Source organism: Asparagus officinalis, chromosome 4 (genome assembly GCF_001876935.1).
Source record: "Asparagus officinalis chromosome 4, Aspof.V1, whole genome shotgun sequence".
Lineage (NCBI taxonomy): Eukaryota > Viridiplantae > Streptophyta > Magnoliopsida > Asparagales > Asparagaceae > Asparagus > Asparagus officinalis.
Genome location: NC_033797.1, coordinates 44,515,369 through 44,540,980, shown reverse-complemented (window position 1 = coordinate 44,540,980; position 25,612 = coordinate 44,515,369). Strand labels below are relative to the sequence as shown.

At 34.5% G+C, this 25,612-nt stretch overlaps 1 protein-coding gene across 5 annotated transcripts; it reads right to left on the bottom strand.

Moving 5' to 3' along the window:
• On the bottom strand, nt 224-25,612 carry LOC109837347 (uncharacterized protein At2g33490-like). Of its 5 annotated transcripts, none has more exons than XM_020405549.1 (11): nt 25,531-25,612; nt 16,549-16,621; nt 15,088-15,162; nt 14,745-14,806; nt 14,571-14,639; nt 11,529-11,557; nt 11,244-11,451; nt 10,932-11,156; nt 10,306-10,356; nt 5,926-6,835; nt 224-445 (listed from the first exon to the last, which is right to left on the bottom strand). In XM_020405549.1, the coding sequence occupies exons 2-11, from the start codon at nt 16,616-16,618 to the stop codon at nt 435-437; spliced, it is 1,710 nt and encodes a 569-aa protein (XP_020261138.1). In that variant the 5' UTR covers nt 16,619-16,621; nt 25,531-25,612; the 3' UTR covers nt 224-434. The 5 variants fall into 5 exon arrangements, with proteins under 5 accessions (XP_020261138.1, XP_020261136.1, XP_020261137.1 ...); XM_020405547.1 differs by lacking the exon at nt 224-445 and adding an exon at nt 698-1,260; XM_020405548.1 differs by lacking the exon at nt 224-445 and adding an exon at nt 698-1,248.

Here is a 25,612-nt window from a genome sequence, read left to right as displayed (position 1 = left end):
TGAATTAACATGAAATGAAAATATAAACAGCAGCTGCCATTGCTTATCTAGCTACGCTTGGGTAACAAACACTGGTACGGGAACCTGTCAAAAGTTCAAAGATCTTGCTAGTATGAGAAGGAATCCAACTATCTTCGATAGTAATGCTAATTACAGATTCTCTCCTCATTCCAACATTTGCTAAGAATAACACAGGTAGCTTTATGCTTCGACATTGAGTGCTACAGATAGTCAAAAGATATGAAAAGCCTTGCTGGTTACTGGAAACAAAATTTTTTTCATTAAGAATCGCATCACAAAGTACATTATTTATAATCAATACACAACACCAGGAGATTTTGTGGGGGAAGACTAAGAATGCACAGGTTATCATGTACACAAACTAGATGGCGTTGCTGACGGTTTGGAAGAATTAGACAGCACAAAGTGTATTATCATGTAAAACCTGCAATAACAACATAACAAATCCTAGATTTAGCTGACATGTGCAGCTAAAAAACGAAGTAAAATTTCATGCATCATAAACACTGATCATGTTACAAAATAAAAGTCATCATACATCAGAATTCATCGACCTTTAATTTCCGTAATTAAGATTCAAGAGGAGCCATGTGTTGGTCCATTATGTTTCCTCTTTCTGAAACATATCTTAGCATTATACTGAGATGACATAGTAAATGAAGACAGTCGATGCAAGGAACAAAAAGCACGCCACGTTTACGAAATAAACCATGGGACATCACATTGGTCTCTCCTTCCACTTCTTACTGCCCCTTGAGCGAGGGGCAGTTTTCAGAGTACTTAAATGTGAATGTGTTAAGAATCCAACAAGATGGTATATCAGATAAATGTGTCAAGAATTTAATCGGAACAAATGAGTAATACTTTACATACACAGTAGGGAGACAAAGGTCTGAACCTACTCGTGGTGTCATGCAGGACGGGGCATGTGCACAAGTCTCAGAAGCCATGAAAGTTCCCTACTATGTAGAAGAAGAATTTCCCAATGAATATATCAGATAAATGGCCTAATTTGAGGATAAAATAAACGACAAGTTGCCCCAGTGGAACGATTCATGGCCTATTCCAAGGATGGGAGCGGGTATACGTCTTCATGGCCTTTAAATGCACCCTCATTTCTCTTTAATCCTCAAAGGGTTGTCATCTGTGAAAACTCTCAAGGTCTTCTCACCAAATGCCAGTCACATTAGATCAGGTTTCAGCATGTTGATATGATTGAACTGGAACCTGCAGTTATGGCTGATATTGGACAAATAATGACTAGGCAGCTGATACTTGATAATAAAGATTGGTACATGAGAAAACTTACATTTGAAGTACCGCAAGTGGATTTGATAATGTATGAATAGAAGGTTTTTGGCTGTATTCACCCATACTATTACTGTACCCAATCTAAAATTGCCACAACAGATAACTTTCAGATACTGATAAATTGCCACAACAGATAACTTTCAGATACTGATAGTTGAATACCAATCAGTGCGAACTAAAAGCACAACTAATATCAAGATGTAATCCTTGCTATGTACAGGTTTTGAATGCCACCCAACTGCTGATTACAGCATAGATGCATGTATTCTGTGAATGCTCCATCCTATGCATGCCTAATCTCGACAACTGAGACCGCCTGAGCATTCTCATGGAAAGCTAACCCATCTCAGAGAAAATTGACTTGATCAAAGATTACCTAATGCATGCATATAACGAAGGAATGTCATAATTGAAAAGTCAATAGCATAGTTTTCTCTGATGGCAGTGTTTGCAAGACTGTCTTTAGATTGTTCTATTTTTTTCACCTTTCTGAAAGTGAGGGGCAGAAATGAAGTTGGGTTCAGTTTCTGAACAAAATGCTAATCACAGTGCATTTATGTTTGGATGTTTCCCACCAATGACAAGAACCATCTGAACAACAATGTTTCATGTGTTCAGGAAAACCAATCTTGTGCCTAGCACAAAAAGGAAAAAATAAATTCTCTACGAGAAACATAATGTGAAACATATCTAATGAATTGAATGTGTATCAGGATTATGGATCCATCCAATATCAGTTAAATAGTCTTAAATTTTTTTTTATACTTATAATGGCTATATTACAGAAAACGACGCTGAATTTCCCTGTTCTCCCAATGACCTACCATTACAAAAAGCTACAAAAGCTTTGCCAGAAATTTTCAGTAAACTACCCTCCATTATCTTGTTTTTTTTTTACTAAACGTGTCATTTGACTTTCACATGATAATATCTGTTCCTCAATAGGTCACATTGATTTGTGGGGTGCCGTGCATGAAAGTTAGAAGGGACAGACAATTATCAGTTTAAGTTTATGATAGTTTAATGAAAAAATGGGGAAAGTAACGGAAATTCATGGTAGTTCAATGTTAGTTTAGACAATTCATGCCTTAGTAGTGACTAGATACTTTCAATATCTTTCGTGTTTTATTTGCATGATTATACAAAGGATAATTTTCTTTAAATGTCAATGTTTTAAAGAGCAGTATGGGCCACCATGTGGTCGGACATCAAAGAATGCACCTTACAGCACATGTACTACACAGGTTGCCTCTATCTGCTTATGTGCAAGCAAAAACAGAAGAATGGGATGAGATAGAAAAGCAGAAAAGGAAAATGAAGAGGAACAAAGAAGAAGAAGAGGGGAAAACAATGGAAAAACTCAGAGACCCTGCTGCTGGCTGCTACACATGGCAGATATTGATGTCTGGTGCCACCTGGAACAAAGAGAGGAGAGAAGAAAAGCGACCCTGCAGTTTTATGGGCCAACAGAACTCCTAAGCGCATCAATGTCAACAGCATTTTGTATCTCCTTTTCCTCTTTCCTCCTTTCTCCTTCTCCCTAGCATACAGCCTATAGAGCAACATGTCCCAACTTTTCATGCACCTAGGAACTGCAAGTGCCTATGCAGCCTCACATATCTTATTTTATAACCTTGTCAAGCATTCAGAATAAAGGCTTTATTATTATCATCTTTTTTCTCTTTCTTCTCTATTTTGGTGAATTTAGCACGTGCCAAGTGCATACGCAGCCTCATAAATCATATTTTATAACCTTGTCAAACATTTCAGATAAAGGCTTTATTTATTGTTTTTCTTGTTGTTGTCGAACTTACTATAAAACTTATTCCCGAAATCACAGTCTAATTTCTTTCTAAATTATTCCTTTCTGATTAGATAATCAAATCCAATTACCCATTTGCCCAACTCAATGCTCAAGTTGTGAAATCCTTGCTTCTGAAAATTTTCTTCCGCACCATGCTTTTGCTTCCTCATTGTTTTGATTCTGATATTGCAAACGGAGGCCTTAGAAATGTCTTCTTGAGTCACATCCTTCTTACTAAGATGATTGAGCTTTTGGGTTGTTAATTATTTTCTTTCAGCAAATGAAGGAGTTTAGATAATTAAGATTTGTTACTTAAAAATGAAAACTAATAGCTTTCAAGTTCACTTGATATTTTAAGGTAAGTGTTTGTCCCACCCGAGCTTCTTACAACATCCAATCTGCTAGTAACTTCCATATGAAGAATGGTACAGGAAGCTAAGTCTCCATCATCATAAAAACCAACAAACTGAATCGGGTATCACATATCCTAATAACTTTATCAACTAAAAAGAATTGCAATTAATAAATCTCAAATATTTAAACAGCCCTAATTTGCTAAAGAAAAAATTAACTAACGACCACAAGCTCAATCATCCTAGTAACCCTCATCTGGAAACAAGAGTGTTAATTAAACTTAAACAGTAAGCATTGATATTACTAAATCAAGACAAAATCGAATCTTTTCACGGTCGTTAGCCATTCTCCTTTACTGACTTGTCTCCTCACTGTTCGTTCACAACAAACATTTTACAAAAGAATAAAACCCCCAGGCTGCCATCCCATGCCTTTCTCTGCAACCTACTCCCCTTTACAATCTAGCATCATCATAACTCAAATATTAAGAAGAGACTAGCTTCTAATACAAGCTCTTCAGTCACATCCTCTGCCTCCCTTTATTACGCTGCTCCTGTCAACAGATCATCCATCCAATTCAACAATCCAAAAAGGGAACATCGGGCACATCAAGCTAAGATGACTCTTAAGGAGGTTGTTCTTGGAACTTCATTATTTAAGTGAAGCTTAAAACTTTGAACCAGGCCACAAACCGTCACTAGTTGTACATTCGAGTTTCTTTGATCAAAACAAAGCGGCCAAAACTCAAGACCCCAAAAAGCTCATTAGAATAAAAACTCACCTTTCATCATCTTAAGAACTTCTCCAAGTACAATCGTAGGAATTGATAATGAAATAACCTCGAGAGAGTAGTACAAACGGACAGCGGGATAGAGGAATGGGCTATGAAATCAGGTTGCAAAAAGGTTCAGCATGCAAGTGTTAGCCTGGTGTAAATAAAGTACACTGTCATTAACAGTTGCAGCCATCTGTATAGAACAATTAGATTATGCAATATGCTAATGATTTCCCTTTCACAGATTGTTGACCAGATTCATTGATTCTATATTCATTTCTGATATAGATGAGTCTGCCTAAATGCTCTCAGCATGCCCAACATAGTTTTGTTGCAGATTTTTTCTGCTAAATTTTATATCTTCATGATTTTCCCATCTCTTTTATTATTTATCTTCTCTCTTCATTAGAATACTTGTCTATAAGTGCCATAGCTTTGCTTATGCAATCAAAAACCAGTTCTAGCAATAAAATTTTATAGCCTTTTCCAGTGAGCAAGAACCCACCTGCTCAAAGGCTCAAAGGTCATTCCTCTACAAAAAATCATTTTGCGATGTTCTCAATGTCACCAATTTAACATGGTGGTCAACATGTACACTTCAAATTAGCAATGAGAAGGCCCCACTTATAACTACATGCACTATTACTAGGTATAAATCTTAAGTGATGTTACTTGTCATTTTACTAGAAACTGAACTCCAGTAGAGCATAAGACATACTAGTTTTCGTTTTCAAGAAGTTGCCCAAGCTGTCTGATCACACTATTTTCAAGAACTAATTTTTTTTGGGGAAAATCTTAGGACTTTCATGAGTCAGAATGCATGATGTACAATACTGTAGACTTCTTCTATTTCTGTTTGAAAATTAGTTCCACAATCTTTGTCAACTGTCTTCAGGATTCATAATGGATTGTTGTAGTTAAATCTAATACAACATATTTTAAAACTTTCTGTTACTATACATGCGTGTTTCCATTTTTTCCCCTTGTATTTGTTGATAGTATACCTTCCTCCCTCCTAACTTATGCATGTGAGAATGGAGTGGAAGTTCACATCCCTGAATAGCTCTATGTGAAGCCCTTTAGGAAAAGCCATTTTCCTAGGTATATACTGAGATAACTCCTTTAGAATTTGACAGATGTGAAGTATTTAAGGTTTTTCAGAAATAAGTTCATGTCCTTAGCTCCTTATCATATTTGCCTAAACTGTTCTTTATAAAATGGCAGATTCACCACCTTGATTGATCTAAAGATTTGTTTAACATGAAAGCACGATGGGAAAAACCTACCGTTGAGTATGTCCTACTAATACAAAGGGAAAAAAAAGTTAAGTGAACCGAGATGGACAAACTAGTGCAAAATCATTACGTCCCCAATATATTTCATGAGAAACACGGCTACCTTTTTGTGTTTCTAATACTGTCATATTGTATGGGAAATAAAAAATAAAAGACAGTTCCATAATAAGGAAATGGAATCAGATAGATAGATGTTGTTCCCCTTGAGAACAAGATAAGCAATTACATCAACAAAATAAATTTAAATGGTAAAAAATATATGTGACAAAGATAAACACAGGCACTCTTCTGGAATCAAACATGTAAAATAATGGTGATCATAGACGAAATAATGTGAATATAATAAAGTTATTAAGAGATCTCACCTTTAGGTTTAGTAGCATGGACCACTGATTCAGAAGTTCGTTGATTACTTGTGAGAGATATAGGTGTCAGAGGAGGCGAAGAAGTGTATTCATTCGTGCCAGTATCATGAGGAACCTCGAACAATTTGCTTGTGGTCAACATAGGCATCCTTTGACCGCTTGAGGGTATAGAGAAACTACGAGCCATGATCACAGGTGGTATCGGTAGTGGTGATGCTTTCTGTGATGCAACTGTTGGCGTTTTATTCGCAGTAGAAAATTCTTGACCCCTAGACACCAATGGGGCTGAATGGCCAACCAAATTGGATGGTCTTGTAAGGTTTTCAGAAGTAATTGGAGGTCTGGGAAGTTCATGAAGCTCGTTAATTCTTGGTGACAGAGCTGGAGGAGGTGATGCACTCAGGGAGACTCTTGGAGACACAGATTTCTGGGCAGAAATGCGGCCAGGAGGATATTCACCTGCAGAAAACATGGTTTTGTTTGACCAAGCTTTGCTAGTCAGGGGACCTGAGAAAGCTTGTCTTTTGATCTTTTTAGCATCAGAAGAATTATGAGAATCAAACTGTGATATGGACAACCCTTCTGCCAACGGAACTAGTAATTTAATAGGACCACTGTTAATATTGCTCTCTTTGAGTACTGACTGTGCTTTTGGTACCTTGGTGGAGCTTGGCTGTTCATTTTTTATATCTTTCACAAGCTTATTTGGCTCTGATGGGGAAGGAGATCTCTTTGCATCAGCTGGTGTAGGTAAAACATATGTGTTGGGCTTCCTTGTTAATGAAGATTGTATTAGATTTATCTTCTCAGATAATTCAAACTTATCAGTTAAAATTGGTGCTGATTGGCTACCAGCCCTCGGCCTCCTATCAAAAGAAACAAATTCCGTCCGACTTTTGCCTAAACTTTCCTGCAAAGAGACAATGTGATAACACAAGCATGAGTAAAAACAAAAAACAACAAGAAATGGTTGTGATACTTGACTCTTAGCATCACTGTCTATAAGAGTTAACTCTGAATAGCTTTAGCAATTAATAGAGTTGGTGACCATAATGAAACTTCTACAGTCAAAAGTAACTAACATTCTGCATCCTGATGATATAATAGTAATATATTTAACAGTTTAAGTAACAAAACTATGTTTCCTCCAACAGTAGATAATATTTGACAATAGTTTCAACCAAGGACAGATTCACAGTATTCCTTCCTAATCCTAACACTGCCATGTCCCTAAGTTACCTTCTCCAGGAAACTGCATATGATTTCTACTGCAGTTGAAGTAGGTTGTCTCCATCAGGTTCCCCCCAGGAAACTGCGTATGATTTCTATTGCAGTTCAAGTTAGTTGTCTCCATTAAGCTCTCTACATGAAACAGCATATGACTTCTTGCAGCTGCTATTAGTTGTCTCAATTAGGTTCTCTTAGGGTGATAACTATAAATTAATAACTCTATTTCTTCCTGACTGTTTCAAGTTCCCCTTTCTAATAGAATCTCAAAAAACATCATACTTACACCTGCAAATGTCAACAGAAAGCATCAGGCTATGTTGCACGGGTACAGGTGCGGGTGTAGGACACAAAATTTGTAAAAGATAAGCTGTCAGGGCAAACTTATATATTGAAAGTTTGAAACTAGTAATTTATATTAGTACACATCTGGATACAAATCTTTAAAACGTATACTATATAAATAGGTACAAGTCTGGGTACTCGTATGCATTCAGAGAGTGTCGGAGTCAGACACAGGTATGAAACATGTCAGAAATAGATACAAGAGCCAGATGAGGTGCTTAGCTTTCAGGATTTCCAATTGTACAGGTCAAACATCACATATATTGCTAGCGCCAAATAATCGAGTTGTTAGTATAGTTCAGATCCCTGACGGTAGTTGTAAGCATCTTAGACTTCAGAAGATTTCAGAACATAATTTATAATGGGTGATGTTTACTTAAATTGCCCAACTCCAAGAAATAGTTCAATATGATTAGATGTCCAAGCATAACAGAAATAAACTAATGATCATTACACAAAATGATCCTCTTTAGATTTGAAAGAAATTAAATGAACAATTAATTAAAACAAATACTACTCCTTCAGTGTTCTACCTAAATACTTTTTGCCACTCCCTTCTACCATTGAACTTGAACAGTTAACTGTTTCAAGTTTTAAGGCTCTTTCATGGCTGGTTGACAAGTTTCAGGTTTTCTTTTGACAATGAGGTAATATCAGCAATATCTAATAAATTGTTGTACCATTTAAATTCAAAATACTTTTTAATGTCATATTCTTTATTTTCCATATTTTAAGAAACTGCAAATTGAACAGTGATGTGTGTTGCCAGACGATAATTAATGCCTGTACTATAACCTTGCTCCGGATGTTATAGACTTACTTAACTGTAATTATATTTCCCCCGTTTAAGGTGTGCACAACCACTAGAACTGTTACAGCACATCTCTAGCAAACCTTCTAACAGTTTATAACCATGAGCTGTCACTCATTTGATGACACATGTTGTGTCTGCAAAATCCTAAGATCCATTTGTCATGACCATGCTAACATTCAATTCAAGGTTGAAATTATCTATAAGAGAGGCTTTTTACAAGCCTATTAATATCCACATTCTTGTGTGCTTGAAACAGGCCCATGTAATAAAGTTTGGTGCAAAGTATTGACAAATTTGGAATTGAAGTTAAATCTATCCGTTTAAGCTTTTGGATCTGAACACTAATCCATATCATATCTTCTTCCCTCAGAGGTCAAATTCATAAAAATATAGTGTGTAAAGGTCCAGATCTAAGCAAGAAGATAAGAATGCACTACTGTTTGTGCTGGATTATGGAGGATGTATCCACATGTGACGGAAGCTGGTTTGATGGTGGTCCATGTAATACTTGTAATGCGATGTGCTATCCCTGTAATTCCTATTTCATATTAGGTAATCATCATGTGAATTGTAGGCCGGTGTAATTCCTATGGACATATCATACATGATATGAGAGATTTGTTAAAATTAATGTGTTACTAAATTAGTGCCACATTGGAAAGTTCAGAGGGAGGTAAAAAACATATAAATGAAGTTGGATCAAGAACTATAAGCTGAAACTGTTGAATCACGAGAGGCTCACATTGTATAATGTCCACTAATTAACTTCCTGAGGGGCCAAACCTTAGTGACATGGATTAGGAGGAAAGAGAGAATTATAGTTGAATATATGATCACCTAATTCTTTAGTTAAACTATTGGATTTATCTTTGATAGAAAAATATTTACATGACACTAAATGTTGACAGATGATAGGGGAAGAGGGAGAGAGATTCGATTTCAAAATTTGTTGCTACATTCAGTAGATGAAGAAACTACATGTAGAAGATATTATGCAATTGACACCTAACATTGATTTCACAATTTAGTTTAAAGTAGATCAAAAGAATGTTTTTTTTTTTGTTTGGGGAGGAGGGGTAGGGGGGATCATGTTTCTAGTTTTGTGAAATATGGGTAAATTTACATATAATATACGAGGTTTGCCGCATGCAGAAACTATATGTACAACACTTTAACTTCTTAAGTTGCATCTAAGACGAATGTATGACGATTTCATTTTTATTGTTTGCTAATTTTTTTCTGATAGTGACCTTTTCCAATCGTACAATAACAGACTTAAAAGACAATTTCTCAAAATGAGTCAAAGCTGCATATTAGTGTAGTCATGGTACTCTACCATGTCTAAGATGAGGTTTCAAAAGATTTTTCAAGTAAATATGTAAAATATAAACCAAATACCTTACTCCTTTAATCTAACCACAAACTCAGTTTCCCCCTAAGTTACTAGGGTATATTACACTAAACACCCAAGAACTTTCAGCATTTTAGATTCAAACCCCAATAACTTTCAAAATCACACATAAACCCCAATAACTTTTGCAGAAATCCCCCAATATCTTTTGGGTAAATTACACTAAACTCCCAATAACTTTTGAAATGCATTTTTATGTTGTTTTTCAGTTCTAATTTATGGGGGTATCTGTAAATGCGGAAAACTTATTGGGAGTTTTCTGCAATTCCAAAAGTTATTGGGGGTTTAGTGCGATTTTGAAAGTTATCAGGGGTTTACTGCAAAACACTGAAAGTTCTTAGGGGTTTAGATTATACTAAAATTACTTCTTCCAAAGTTCAATTTATATAAACTTACATCTGACTGAGAATGTAAATGATTTTCTCTTTGGGTTTTCCGGTCTTATTCCTACCGAAAAGTCAACAGATTCTTCCAAATCGGAGAAATCCTTTCGTGGTCTTTTCCAAATTAGATTTATGAGAAGGCAGGTTCTCATAACTAAATGTGTCATCTTTATCATCACAAAGTATGAGGAGAGCTTCACCTGTGAAATTTCAGTAGTGGAGGGGGCATTGATGTTGTCTACTTGATCCAACTGCATGATAAGGGGACGACAACATCATATTATGCACCATTAAGTATGAGATCAATCAGATGGCCAATGCAATGTATCATTATCTAAATATCAAGTAAAATATTAGAAAGTAGACCATGATATAATAATCATCTAATTCAAACAATGGTACACATATGGGAAACCTAAGTCGGTAGTCATTACCAATCATCAGCATAATCTTTCTAGAAACAAGATCTTACCAATCATTTACTCTTTAAATGTTATGTTTACTTGATAAATATTATTACATTTACTCTTTAATGCTATGTTTGCTTGACAAACATCTAATACTATTATAAAAGTGCCCTCCAAAACTCATACATGCACCATAAAATACACACATGCATACATAAACCATACCCTTCAAATACTTCAAGTCAAACACATGCATACATACATAAACTATACATTTTCAAATTCTTCTCATAATCCCAATCTTATTAATTCAAATTAATTAATTAAAGGCACATGATGTTTAGTATAGTTATGTATTTATTTATTTACTATAGTTAGATATATCTATTATACTAAAATTTGGATACTATTAATATTACCTCCATAGAATTTCCGGATAATGAGACAACTTCTTGACCTTGGTCAATTTTTCCATAGTCGAAACTCAATTCCCCATCATAACTGTAACAATTCTCATCATCATCCTCCGCATAATCATCTTCAAGCCCACTGAACTGATAATCAATATGCTGTTGTTCAGCAACCACTTTAACGTGTGGTTCAACCAACTCAAGGGACTTAACCCCTTTCCGGAAGAAATTCAACTGATGCAAAACATGGAGAAAGTGAAAATCACATGAATCCCTGTTTCAATCAGCCAATCAGATATATTGCAAATCCATGGAACCAACCTGCGCAGCATGGTGCCGAGCAGCCTGTGTCAAAAGACTGTGAGATTGTCCTTGCTGTAATGATTTTAAGCGAAAGACAAATAAATTTGCTTGCTCCTTGAAGTCGTCTTTAGCTTCTTGCAAGTGTTGTGATGAAAAACTTTCACCTTTGGCGCTTCTTGACTTCCCTTTTTCTCTCTGTGCTGTTAACATGAATTTGTACAGATCTCTGATATAACACAACTCAAGTGAGAAGAAGGCACTTCTACTGTGGGTAAGAACTGAACAATCATACTGACTTCTTACCGTTTATCATCACACTGATGCTTCATCTCCTGCATTGGCAAATAAATATGATTAAATAAAAAATTCCTCTGCTTTACTTTTTCTTTAACAGGAAGGTTGTTATTTCAAGGAAAAAAGAAAATCAATGTAAATTCCAATGTACATTCTTTTAGAAACATAGAAGCTTCCTAGAAATATCTTAGAATCGGCTTTATCGTGATGTCAGAAATTATAAAAAATGAAATAAAACATCAGTAAGTGTCAGAGAATGCACTTAAAACTAAACTCCCACCAAATTTATCTACATCCTGAAAATTTTGCTGATGAAAGATGAACAGAACATTTGAGGACTGGAGGCCAGAGACAAAGAGAAGCTTGCCTGAGCAATGTTGCCAATGTCATTAGAAAGATTGATTTGGATATAATAATGCAGAAGACAAAACAACGTGCCCTGCTAGTAGGGCTGGCAAAGAATCAAACCAAAACAAATACTAAGGTGCTTGTATTTGTATTCATTTAAAATCTTTGGATTCAAATATCAATATTTGAACCTCTTTGAATTCGAATACGGATAGTTTTTTTGAATATTCGAGAATATTTATCAAATATTATGGTATATTTATTTGATTAATAATTCATAGTTTACGAATATTAAGTAATATAATTAAAAAGCTAGTTTTATTTGGTTAATAATGTTGGTTTAAAAACTAATATAAATCTCTTTAAGTTCGTCAAAATTAGCATAAAACTTGTATTACAAAATAGACATAGGTCAAAAACATAACATACTGCATCTAATAATACAAATTATAATAGTTAAAATCTTAAACTAATATTTGATAATCAAATAAATGAAATATACATTTGGTTAAGTTCTATTCGTTTATGAACAAAATACTAAAAAATATTTGCTTAATGTTCAATGAACTAGATAATCGAAAAGTTAGACAAACAATTAACGAACTATTTGTTAATTATTTGGTTCATTTCCCTCCCTACATGTTAGGAATTATTTTAGCAAAAGAATCTAGAAGACCTCAAGGTTGGGATGAGCGTGGTCAGGTTCGAACCGTGGGCTGAACAGACCCAGTCCAACCCACAATTTAACCAAGCCATGGGTTTGATTGGGCTTCACTCTAAACCGGGGACCGTAGTAGTAGGGCCGGCTTGGCTTATTATTTTTTATTTTAGCCAGGTCGAGCCTAATTTTTTTAAAAAACAAAAAAGCGTAGCTAAAATATTGCTATACTAAAAAAATTAGTCCAACCCATAAGCTACACTAGACCTAGGCCCGCAGGATGGCCTGAGCCCAGCTATAGCAAGTAGTAGGCAATCATTGGTCTGTTGGAAGCGAGTCGTTGCTGCAGCAGTGTAGTTGCCCACTGCTAGTTGAGCTAGGGCCTAATTTTGTGCTCTTGCTAAAAAGATAATCGTTTGTATTGACTCTCATTTTAGCAAACAGATGTCTAGTCTAGGCATCTACTTGCTAAAAGAGAGAGCCCAAACAACTCTTTTCTTTTTTTAACTTTCTGTCAAATCTATTCAAATTATTTTCTTCATTTCGTCTCAATCAGGTGTCAAATATGTCCATCGATGATGGGTTTCAAAATATGAGTTGAGTTAAAAGTTCTATTTTTACGAAGCATGTGAACATTCTCTCCGCTATAAATAAAAAAACATTCTCCCTCAAATCTTAACACGCTTTCTCATACTCTCATTCTGATTACAAAAAATACCCCATAGACTCTAGGTTTCCTTTTAAAAAAAAATAGTTCCGCTAAAATTTTGTAAAAAAATTTCCTATAATCAAATGGATGTCTACTCATCGTCCTCACATATAATCTCCATCCTCTCCATTCTCCCCATCCAACCAATGAAAGTGGTTATCCATATTTCTCACATTCTCAATATTAGTCTCATAAAGTTGGTGGCAATATTTTAAACAGCTCCCGCCTACCTAGGTTTTGGGAGCACTTAGGGGAGCAAAGACCTCTTACGCAGAGTGCACTGCATAGGTCTTGATCGGAGTTCCTTTATTGTTGCCCCCACGTCCTCTAACCTCATCTAAACTCCTTCGGTCTCTTCCACCAACTACAAACACCTCTTCTAACTCCTACGACCTTCAAAAAAACCTCCCCTACCACCACTTAAACCAAAAAGCAAAAAATCCTCTTAGGCCTAGCGCTTAGGCATTTGGTACTAGTTTGGCAGATTGTCGTGTCTAGCGCTTTCGATAACATTGATTATAATTAAAAAATAGAAAAAGCCTATGCCCCGCCTAGGCACCTAGGTTCTACGCGTTGAGCCCGACGTCTAGACTGCCTAACACATTCTGTAATCTTGGTCGGTAGTGATAGTAGTAATGGCCAAATCTATAACGCATCCTAGGGTTCCTATTACCCTTATGCGCCGCTGACTATATCAATGATCCCATCAGTATCATTTCCTTTACCTACCCAACATTAACCACAACTACCATCCCTCTAGACTTCACTTTTAGATATTCTATTTCACTTTCTCTGATAGAATGACAATGATCATGTGGGACACTACCATCCAGTCCTATCATGGCTAGACATTCTATCTCTTATTATCCTCCATCTTGACCTCCTCAACGTTCGACTTCTCATCTCCAGAAATTAAAATTTTAAAAATGCAAATAGAAGAAACAATTGAAACAAAAATAGAAGCAAAATTGAAACAATTGAAATTCTTTTTCAGTATATAAAACTATCATTGTTTGGGCTAGGCTACCTAGGTTTGTAGGATCTTTAAAAAATGGGTTTGTCGGATCTTTAAAAAATAGGATCAGGTTGGCTTAAAAAATTAAATTATAATAACTTGGGCTAAATCGGGCAAGGGCGGGCCACACCAAAAGTGTGTCAGGCAAACTACTCTGGACCTGATTTTAGACAAAATCCAACCCGGCCCATGAACCTTAAAATTGTGGACTGTGTTGGATAGCACCACATGCTCACATCCATTCTAAGAAAAACTCAAATAAAGCAGAAGTTCAGTCACTTCCGATTCCCAGTGAAAAAGATCAAATTTAAAAGAGCAAACCTCCACAGTTTGGAGTTCCTTGAGGAGAGACTCAGATGGAGTTGTAATAGTCTGGATGATATGCACCCGCTGAGAAATGAAAACGAATGATATTATTTCACTGCTATGTGAGAGTTTTTCAGGATCAAAACAACGAACATATGAGATTATGGTTTGTCTACTGTTGAGACTCACATAACTATCCACAAGTTTCTGAAGCTCAAACTGCACTTTCCCCAGCATCAACAAAACCCTGCCTGCATGCATAAATCAAACAGGAACCTCATAATTGAGGGCATTTCACAATTAAGTAATCAACTTAACTAATCAGCAAATGCTAACATATAAACATGTAACTAAAGAAACTGCAGTAGTTTCACCCAAAAACATTCCTACAAATATTATGACCCTCATGATATGTCAGCTCATCCAAAGCCGTGCTTGCATCAACTCATAACAATATACTTCTTTTTCTTCTTTTTTTCCTCTTGAGCTAGTTTATCTGAGATAAGAGACACACAAAAAAGGATATAATTACCACTTTCTTCATTATCATTTACTGCAGTTTTCTCAAGCAGACAAGTACCCATTTCCCTTAGGGCTTCTGAGAACTCTGCGAGAACACACAGGTATAAGCGCATTAGATAAGGAAAAGCATAACTGAACAATTGTCACATTTACTTCCCATAAGTTCAACTTATGGGGAAAAAGTAGGAACTTAAGATCAAGCTAATACAGCAAAACCCAATGAAAACACTGCTCCATATTACGGTGCTACTTTAAAACGACTAATAACTGGACAATATTTAAAAGTTCTCGAATGGTTCTGCGGGGGGTTGGGTGGTTCGGACAAAAAAAACTTCGTTGTTCTGAACTTTCTTCTTCACGAAATAATATAATGTCTAAGTAACTCCAATGAATCGACTATCATTTCGCATACAATAATGAGCCCCCCAACAAATGAACTACATCTATTTTGTACTATATACTGCCTGCAAAATTTGTTGCATGATTTGGAGTATCAGCCAGTATTAGCACATACGGACCATATGATCTTTGTCAAAAGATGAACCTGCTATTAGAGCTCTTGCTACTATATAATTTCAATTTTCGATCTATAGAAAATATACATTGATGAAGCAAATGAAAAATGAAAGATGAAACATGGTTATCAGATGCACTGCATATGATGGACACTCATCTCCTGACAAACTGATGTCCAAACATGGAGAAGAGAATTAGCATCCCAGAAAAAGGAAATTTCCAACATGCATAACACATAGGCACTTAATGTCACATCTCTGACTGACCAGAAATTGCCTGCATATTTGCAGGAAATGATTTGTTGCTTATATAAACAAGATTGTGACATGTGTGGATGCATACTCAGACTGCGGAAATATACTCAGACATTAACATATCTAGGAATCTTATAGACAGTATTGCCTATCGTTTTCATAATCAGTATTCACTTATTACAGAAATTCGTCTACGCAACAAAGTCCATGATACAAAGAAACTCTTTGTATACTGTAAACAAATCACTTAAAGGGATTTCAAAAAATATAATTTTCTTAAGAAAATTTATTACCGAGGAAATAGAGAGATACTTAGGAACCTAAAATCAATTGCTTCTTTACTTATTTTTGTTCCTGAGGAAAACAGAAATGATAGATTCTTTTAGATAAGTCATCATTTATGCTTTCCATCGTCATAATGGGCTTGAATGTGCATCTCAACTCCATGTTCAGAATCCAGTTTTAGATAAAAAGTTTAAAGCAAGTTCTAATGAAAAACAGGGAAAAGGTCAACAAAAGTTCCAAGTAGTATTCCTCAAAATGAAATATAGTACAATTTCAATTAAGCGTAAGCCACAGCCTTAAAGATGCATAACATGACTATTTGAATGGATTGCTATCTTTTGATGTCCTCACAAAGGTTTCTCAATTCAAAGAAAAGAAATTCCTGAAAACATTCAAATTATAAAATCAGGGCATACCATATGCACTATTTGCAGTGGCAGCTGCTGCAGAAAGCAGATTATCATAGCAGTTCCTCATGTTCAACATGTCCTGTGAAAATAAACAATCAAGTATTAAACTGAAAGCAGCATTCAAAGTTAACAGGCATACTATTTCACTTAAATTTCTAGTCTCCCAACATTAGGTAACTGATACTTTAATTGCAGCCAGTCCCATTACTAATTCTTGTCAGTCAAATTGTTTTGAAACCAGTCTAACATCTATCCAACATGATTTGGAATTCCACAAAACACAGTATTTTACACCTGGGTTACATCAATAAGCAGATATCAGATCAAATATTTGGAACTGAAGGCAGCTATAATAATATACACCATTATTCACTTTAAGGGATTGTTTTGTATGTGCAAATTTGCAACTACTGCAATTGGAATTTGCAAACAGAAATTAATTGTAATAGCAGTTAGTTACTTTGTTATAACTACAGTCTTTTTGCATCTGCAATTGCAAAAATTAAGAAATACGCACGTACCGGCATACGAACGGATGGACGTACGCACACACACACTCATGTACAGGCATACATACATTACTTATATATATACATATATTAATATATATACACGCGCGTGTGAGGACAAGTGTGTGTGTGTACATACAAATATTTACATACGTACATATTTATCCATACTAGTTAAAGAACCAACGAGGGGTATGAAAAAAATGTATAAAAGTGGACATCTTCCATGTTCCCTTTACAAATTAAGGGGCATATTAGTAATTTCATCAAGAAGCAATTATCAAGTTGTCTTTTCTGAAATTGTGGCTGGTGTGTTTTTAAGACATGGCACAACACCCAAAGAATTACCTCCATCTATATCATGTGGGCCCCTTTTGTCACGGAATATACCCGTGTATATTCCTTCATGGTCTCTCTATCGTATGGGTCCATGTTCACGGTTCAAATAAAGTTTTTTTCTTTGCAAACGTTTATCTCAAATTAATCTATTTTTACATAGGTGAACTTTGCATCTAGGTTACCCAGACACTTCATCTATGCTCCCATATCCATGTCCATGTCGGACAATCCTTGGAAACTTATTGAATATATACATGAATTTATATAGATGTGTACTCAATAATATAACACATGTTTTAGTTTAAAAAACTCATGATAGACTTCTTGAACATATAGTTTATACTACACCGCAAATTTATGCAACTCATTGGACTTGGAACAGATACATTTTAGCACATACCTGGCTCATAAGTATAATTTTAGAGGGTCATTTTGGATTCTAGCATTGTTTTAAATATCCTTAACATGGCCAGATATATTGCTCGATATATCCTTTTACAGTGCCTTCCGCAACCGATATAGAATTTAAATATCATTTACCGCTTTTTGGCTATTTTGGGTGATATGTCTCCGATATGGCCAATATATCAGTCAATATATCCTTTAAATAGCTTGTCGCAAAATAATATACTACATTTGGTAATTTTTGGGCGAGATATCATGATTTTTCTAGTATATCAAATGACATTTTGGTCTAAAAAAATTAGACGAAATGTTGCTACGTTGATTTGTACTTCCGTTTGTTTTGCAAGGTTGATTAGTTATCCTAAACATATATTATTTACATTTCATATGCTTAGATTTCATTAAGTATGTTGAGATTATATGTTAGTGCATTATACTATACATGCAAATATCTGTTATGACATTATGATATTTACCACATATCCTTGATATTTTCCCGATATCCGCAATCCGATATGAATTTTGATCATCCGATATTTTTCCAATATCCAATATTTGAAACATTGTTATCTAGTTCAAAAATGAGCGGATTTTTAATTTATAAACTACTCAATAAAAGAAACATAAAAATGGTATAAGGATGTTAGTTCTCATAATGAATGAAGAACAATATTGGTCTCATATCGATTATTAATTTTAATATGTATGTACATAGTTGTGTCCCCATATCCTGATTTTTATAATTTTGTCATGTCCCGTATTCGCATCCATGTCTGTGTTCGCACTGGCATTGGTATCCGTGCAACATAGCTTTCAATCTATCTTACCTGGGTTCTTCTAATAGGAAGCAATATTATACCCAACACGTACTCGACACGAACCTGTACCCGTATTGAAACCTCTTGGATGTTTATTGAATATATGCATATGCTTATTCAAGCGTATATTCAATTGTATAATACATGTTTTACTTTAAAACACTCCTTGTACGCTTTTAGGATGTTTATTCTACACAACATCTATTTCTCATATATTGATCTGATGTAAATGAAAAAATATTAATTTGATGTAAATTATTAGTTTTAAAACATATAAGTATATAAAATACATATATAACACTGTGTCCTCATACCCTACCTTTTACAAATTGTTGTGTACCATACCGGCACCAGTATTAATACCTATAACCCTACCCATGCAACTTAGCTTTGCATGTGATCTTAATCTCAAATAATCTACTTTAACAAGTAATTTCTACTAAAACTATACACATAATTTAAATGTGTGTCATTGGAAAACTTTCTTAAAATATTCAAGCCTTTCATAGAGTATTTAAACTATGTAATAATATATCCAAACTAGCTTTAAAAACTAGAAATATTTTAACTTTGGTACTCAGTCATTTACCAGTCTTTCACTTTGATACTCTAAAATAATTTTGATACTTTGATACCCTCATGTTTTTTTTAACACTTTCATACCCTAAAGTTTTTCCAACACTGATATATCCCAAAGTTCCAAATAAATTTCACTTTGATATACCCTCTCAGACTTTGTTAGTTTTTCTATTAAATTTGTATTACATTTAAGTTTATTTTACTCAGTTGTAAGTGATCCAAACGACCAAATGTCACATGCTAAGCCCATGACATGAATCTAACAGAAAATCTAATAGAATGTAGACAGTGTATCAAGGTGAAATGGAATCAAAACTTTAGGGTATCAAAATGTTTTTAAAAATTCATATAAATTTCTAACAATTACTTTATTTCTAAAAAATATGTATGAATTTCTAACAATTACTTTATTTGAATCAAACCTTGATAAATAGGCATTTCAACCAATCACCTAATAATATGGATCTTTTAGAGATTAATTGAATTAAATTTATAAGAATATTACATTATTACGCTATTTTGCAACAATGTTAATTTTGGCAAAATTTAACCTTGATGGCATCAAAGTTAATAACTAGTGAAATTTTAGGGTATTAAAATGCAATCAACACTTTATATATATGAACCAAGATAAATAATTGTAATGCTTATTGCACGTGCATTTGCACATGCAGTAGTGCTGGTACGTATTATGTTTATACACAAACATATATAGTTAGATATATTTACACCCACACAGTGTGTGTGTGTGCATGTACACATACACATGTGTGTGTGTATACATGCATATGTGTCCTTGCATACATATATGTTCCATTTAATAATTTACAATATACTTTGATTAATAGTAAATAATTTGGATTATATCATTTGCCAATCATGAAAGGACAAACTAATTACTTTTAGGTTAGGGTTCAATCAGGCATCAAACCTTCATATTTTAATGAACTGCTTTAACTCATTGCAGTCACTCGAATGATGGAGAAGACTGCATGTCTGACTAAATATCATCGCCAAATCCTATTCTCATTATGACATCATCTATGTAAAATAATTGTTTGTTGAGAAGGTTTTATTAATGACTTTCACAACCAAATATAATGTGAAATCTCTTAAGTTAGCACATATCACAGCTGCGGAAATTATAGCCAAGCACGGGGCCAGTTACAAAACCTAATTGGACAATTGGCGGGTACAAAAGCTCATGCTCATGCATCCTAGGAGCAAACTTCAAATTTGACTTTATTAGAAAGAATGAAAGGATGATTGATATTGAGGAATTTGCGCACGATAACAGAATTCAACTTTGTGAAAGGTTAAGGCAAGGAGCCAAAAAGAGGCCTTCCCGGACTTGGAGATATATTTGGCTTTATCCTCTAAACCTTTTCTCTTCCTAGACAGATACGAAAAAAAAACTTAAGAATGTATCTTACCACGCTGCTTTCATAAGGGAATCGTCTAGTAAGTTTATGCGGAGGAAGGAAACCTGAATGTGCAGACCCATTTAGATTTTTTAGCACTAATGGAGAGGAAAAAGATGTTTGACATTAGACGATGACATTCTGGGCTCCTGGTAGATATATTCAATCATAAGATGCCTTGGCCATCCAAATCACAGTGAGGCTTGGAATACCAGGAAAAATGTTCAATTGCAAACTTTAACAATCGATATTGTACCGATGTAATTCGTTCTACTTGCAATAGAGAAAATTTCTTATATTCAATACAAAATTATTGTTCTTTTTTTTTTTTTTGAGTAAAGGAACAGTTGGCATCTTGAAGTCAAGGCCAACAAGAAAAAAAACCGCATTTTCTTTTATTAGATTGCATGAAGAGGAAAAGATATGCTCAATAGGATTTCTTTAAACTCACTGGGCAGAAACCAGTTTGGTAAACATGAAAAGACTTGTAGTTGCTATAGGAGTTTGAATTAGTCTAACATAATTATCAATCATTCACTATAACGATTGTATTTAAGTCAATAAAAGTGTAAAAAAAAAGGGCACCAGATTTTTGTAATGAAATCAAAAGACCTTTCTATTCTAGTTTCTTGTTGATTTTTGTGCAGAAATCTTGTATAAAGAAGCTTAATAGCTGATAAGCTTTAAACTTTGCCTCTTGTTTCACATTAATATAGAGGGTTTTTTAATAGAAGACTTGACAAAATAAAGAAGGAAGTTCGTAATTTTTTAACCACAAGCAAGCCTGTCTCAACCAGAATTAAATGCAAAAGCACGTGAAAATAGTAAGTAGTTGTCCACAAAGAGTTTCAAGTCCAATACAAACTATTATTTCATTATGTTAGTACAAATGGATGTCCTCAAAGCTATAGTTCTTTAGCTCGTGAGTGAATTTATTCATTATTACGTAAATATGCAATTGATGGCTGTGACGTCATATCAAGAATAATAGTAACTACAACCGAAAGCATCTTATCAATTAATACCACAATTTTGATGCATAAGCCAAAAATTCATCAACTCATTCTAGTAAGTATTGGCAACAAAAAGCATTTTTGCCACAGTTAAATAATTGGAAAGAGATTCTATGCAATGACACATGGTAAAAGGAAAAAAAGGAAGCAAGTTTTCAAGAAAGCCTATATCCATGAGAATCCAACTTGAATTTTGACTAACATCAAGGAATTGTATTAGAAACTGTTTCATTTTAAGGTTAGGTTTTGCCACCTTAAGATTGTAAGTTATCAAGTGTACCAACTGCTGGAATAGTAATAATATGCCCTTGAACATCTAATATAAATTATGTAATATTCTTGTAATATTAATGGATTTAATTATTGCACATATAATTTGGATATCACTATAATTGTTATATATTCTTAGAAATTATTTTGTTAGATCATGCACTGTGCTGTGATGTGTCACTTGCTTTGAGATATGATCTAACTTAGAGATTTTTTAAATTTGTGCTTAACCTATAACTAGCAAATGATAACTTTGTTGGCCTTCTTGTTTTGATGATGTTTAACAAACAATTTACCACTAATGTTGTTTGTCTAGTATTTGTGTTTTCGTATTTATTGTAGACAAACAACGTAGTTGGAGGATGGATGGAATAGAGCTTCAACGATCATATCCAATGGAGGTTAGCGGAATCATACTCATAGGTTTCATTTTCTATTGTATTTGTGAAAATATTGTATTCTTAGTTTATAGACTTCAATATCAGTTTATACATGTTTTACTAAGTCTACAAAAACATTTCACAAAGTTTCAAAAGTTGGTTTATGTCAAAACATCAAAATTCAAGTATCTCATATTTTCATGTTTTGGACTATTTTGTAAAATGATGATATTTCTCATTTGGGAAGTCTTTTTAGAAAACCAGTTTTTGTAGCATGTGTATTATCATGTCTACAATCATTCCCCAAAGTTTTACATTTTTCTGAATTTATTTGATATTTTTAAACAGTGTTTTAAAACCAGCTTTGTTTTTCTGGGATGTCAGTTTTCGGTCGACCGGTACGGTCGACCGGTCTAGTGACCATTCGTCAGTATTTTTCCAGAGAGTCATCGGTCGACCGGTCCGGTCGACCGAGAGCTCAAATCGGTCGACCGACAGAATTTCCGGTCGACCGACGTTAGTCCAGAAAGTTTTCTTCGTGTTTTGGCTCTCATCGGTCGACCGACGGAATTTTCGGTCGACCGACAATAGATCCGTTGGGCACAACGGCTACTTTTCTGAGGAGCTTTCTGGGGGCTTTGTTGTCCTTTGGCTTGGGTTTCTTGGCTGAGTTGTGAGAGGGTATAAATACCCCATTGTCTTCAACTCTCAAGCTAACCAAGAGATTGTTTTAAAATAGTTTAACAAGGGTTTAAACTTGTTTAACGTTTGTTTAAGTTTGGTTTAAAAAGCTTTTAAGCAATTGAGGTTTTTAGTTTGTGAAGCAAATTTCACAAGAGCAAAGAGGAGATCATCCTTTGGTGTTTGGGCATTCAACTCATCTCTCTCTCACTCTTGATCTATAGAGAAGTTTTCCTTAAACTCAATTCTAGCTATTTATTGTTTTGATCTTAATTTCCATAAGCTAGATTTATATATTGAGTTTAATTGTTTTATTGATACTCTTTGTTCACACACAACCTATTGAGCTTATTGTATTTACATACATAGTATAATTTGGGGTTGTGGGTTTGTGACCAAGAGTTGTGCTTAATTGAGTTCTCACCTTGTTTAGAGAACAAATCATTTGATTTATATTGTGCTTATTGTGAGGATTCACTTGTAATACACTTGTACACCGAGAGAAGTGTGTGGTGAGAGACGGGGTCGAATCCAAGAGGAGTGGCGTCGGTTGACGTGCCTAGGGAGAGGTTGTAACCGAGCACTTGAGGAGGAGGACACGGGCTAGGACCAACACTTAGTGTGTAAGGTGTGATTGCATAGTGATTGTATTGTGAGGTGTAAACGTTGTTCAGGTGAACGTAGAAAACCCGGTTGAGATAGTGGAGATCTCCTCGAGGTGAGGAGCGGGGACGTAGGTCGTGGGGACCGAACCTCGTAAACATATCGTTTTGTTTGTGATTGCATTGGCGTACTTTTACATTCGTGCTTATTATTCATATTGCCTTTGTCAATTGCTCATTGTTGTTTTTCCCTCTATCTAGTTTATGATTAATTCACCCTTGTGTTAATTTTATATCCTTGCATATATATTGTCTATATCTCCTTGTTAGGATATATCTTATTATTCATATATCCTTGCATATATTTCTATCATATAGGATATATCACCTTGTGTACATTGCATATTCTTGCACATAACTCTTTGTATATCTATCTTGCAAGAATACATTTGTTGAGTAATTCTAATTGGCATTTTAATCGGATTAGATTAGCATAAGACCCTAATCACCCCCATCTAGGGTCTAACAAACTTTGTTATAACAGATTATTATGTATAACACAGACATGTGAGATGTCATGGTGGGTATCAACTATTTAGAATAGGGATTCCCTGAGTGTATGTCATAAGTACACATCGTGATGTGTGTAGCACTAGATCGCATTTGGATTCTCTAGGACAAGTCACCTAAGAGATAGATAATTTAAATTATTATATGGTCCCTTTGACTTAATGATATTGTCATCTCCGATATGATAATTTAGTATGTTTTGATATGATGGTTAAGCTTGTTTAGCAAGTGTTATACAATCTGAAATGTTAGGTTGCTAAATTTTATTTAGAGAAATAATGAATATCTAAATAAGATTTGATATGCTCATTGTGATGAGTTAACTTATTATGCATTCCCATGAAGTTATTAAATTCTTGTCGGCAGATGGTTTTGTTTCAAAATTTATTTTCTTATAAAATAAAATATTTTGATGTTTCAAAATAATTTTTATTTATGTTCATAGGAATTACAATTTAGGCATGAGCAAATAGGTGAATTGTTCTGTTCAAAAGAGTTGCCTAAAATAAATGATTCTGTAGGGGACTGAATGTAAGATATTATTTATAAATAATTAATCCCATATTATGGCAGAGCTTCTATGAACAGTTGGTCAGATAGAGATTTGATTATTAAATTAAAATTACTTATTTGATTAATAGTTGGTTCTCGATATGGGACCCAATTGTTCTCACTAATGTTATTAGAAGAGGCATACATACAATACAATTCTATTTCTATCCTTAATTGTTATGAAAAGAATATTCTATTTTTAATTGTTATGGAAAGAATATTCTATCTTTAATTGTTATGGAAAAGAGTTTTAAACAATTAAGAATTATTTAAAATTAAAATCTATAAGGCAAGTCTAATCCTATATATAAGGTTCACATGTAGCCTTATGAGAATAAGAGAATAACAGAAAAGAAATAGAAATTTGAGAACATATCTCTTAGTATTGCTCCTCTTTGGTGACAGATGGATTTCAACTGAAGGTTTTTTTCCTCTTGAGGAAGCTATTTTGGATTGATCCTAGCATAGAGTGCTGAAAAAATTCATAAAGCATTTCAGGTATTCTTCTAAACTTTGATTAATTTTGATTAATAGTCGCGATATGCATATTCTGCCTTGTTGTATATCATGTTTCCAACACCAACTTCCTTAGATTTATGCATAACAAACAAGATCTTTCAAAGAGAAATTATTCTAGACTCTTAACGTTTACTCTCAAAATTTTATCTCCGAAAATGAGGCAAAAAGGAGTTTTAATCCTAAATTAGCAATCCAACCTACAGATTGAAGCTAAAAAACTAGCCAGGAAGAATTTCTAGAAAAATTCAGATTCGAAGTAACTTACTCTTGCAAACTAATCAACAACTGGATCCTCGAAACCCTAGATTTAAAGGGAGAGAGATAGGGTACCTTTGACGCTTGGATGAGCTCGTCCTGGTCATTTGGGGCATGATCCTGTCTCTTCTCTTTGAGATCATTCTTGTGGAGAGCG

Excerpts from the sequence above, each read along its gene's own strand:
- LOC109837347 (XM_020405547.1), bottom strand. The coding sequence starts at position 16,618 with ATGTTGAACATGAGGAACTGCTATGATAATCTGCTTTCTGCAGCAGCT. Across the intron at positions 14,807-15,087 it reads AAATGATAATGAAGAAAGTG|GCAGGGTTTTGTTGATGCTG; the intron begins GTAATTATATCC and ends TTATGCATGCAG. Across the intron at positions 11,157-11,243 it reads CTCGGCACCATGCTGCGCAG|TTGAATTTCTTCCGGAAAGG; the intron begins GTTGGTTCCATG and ends GTTTTGCATCAG.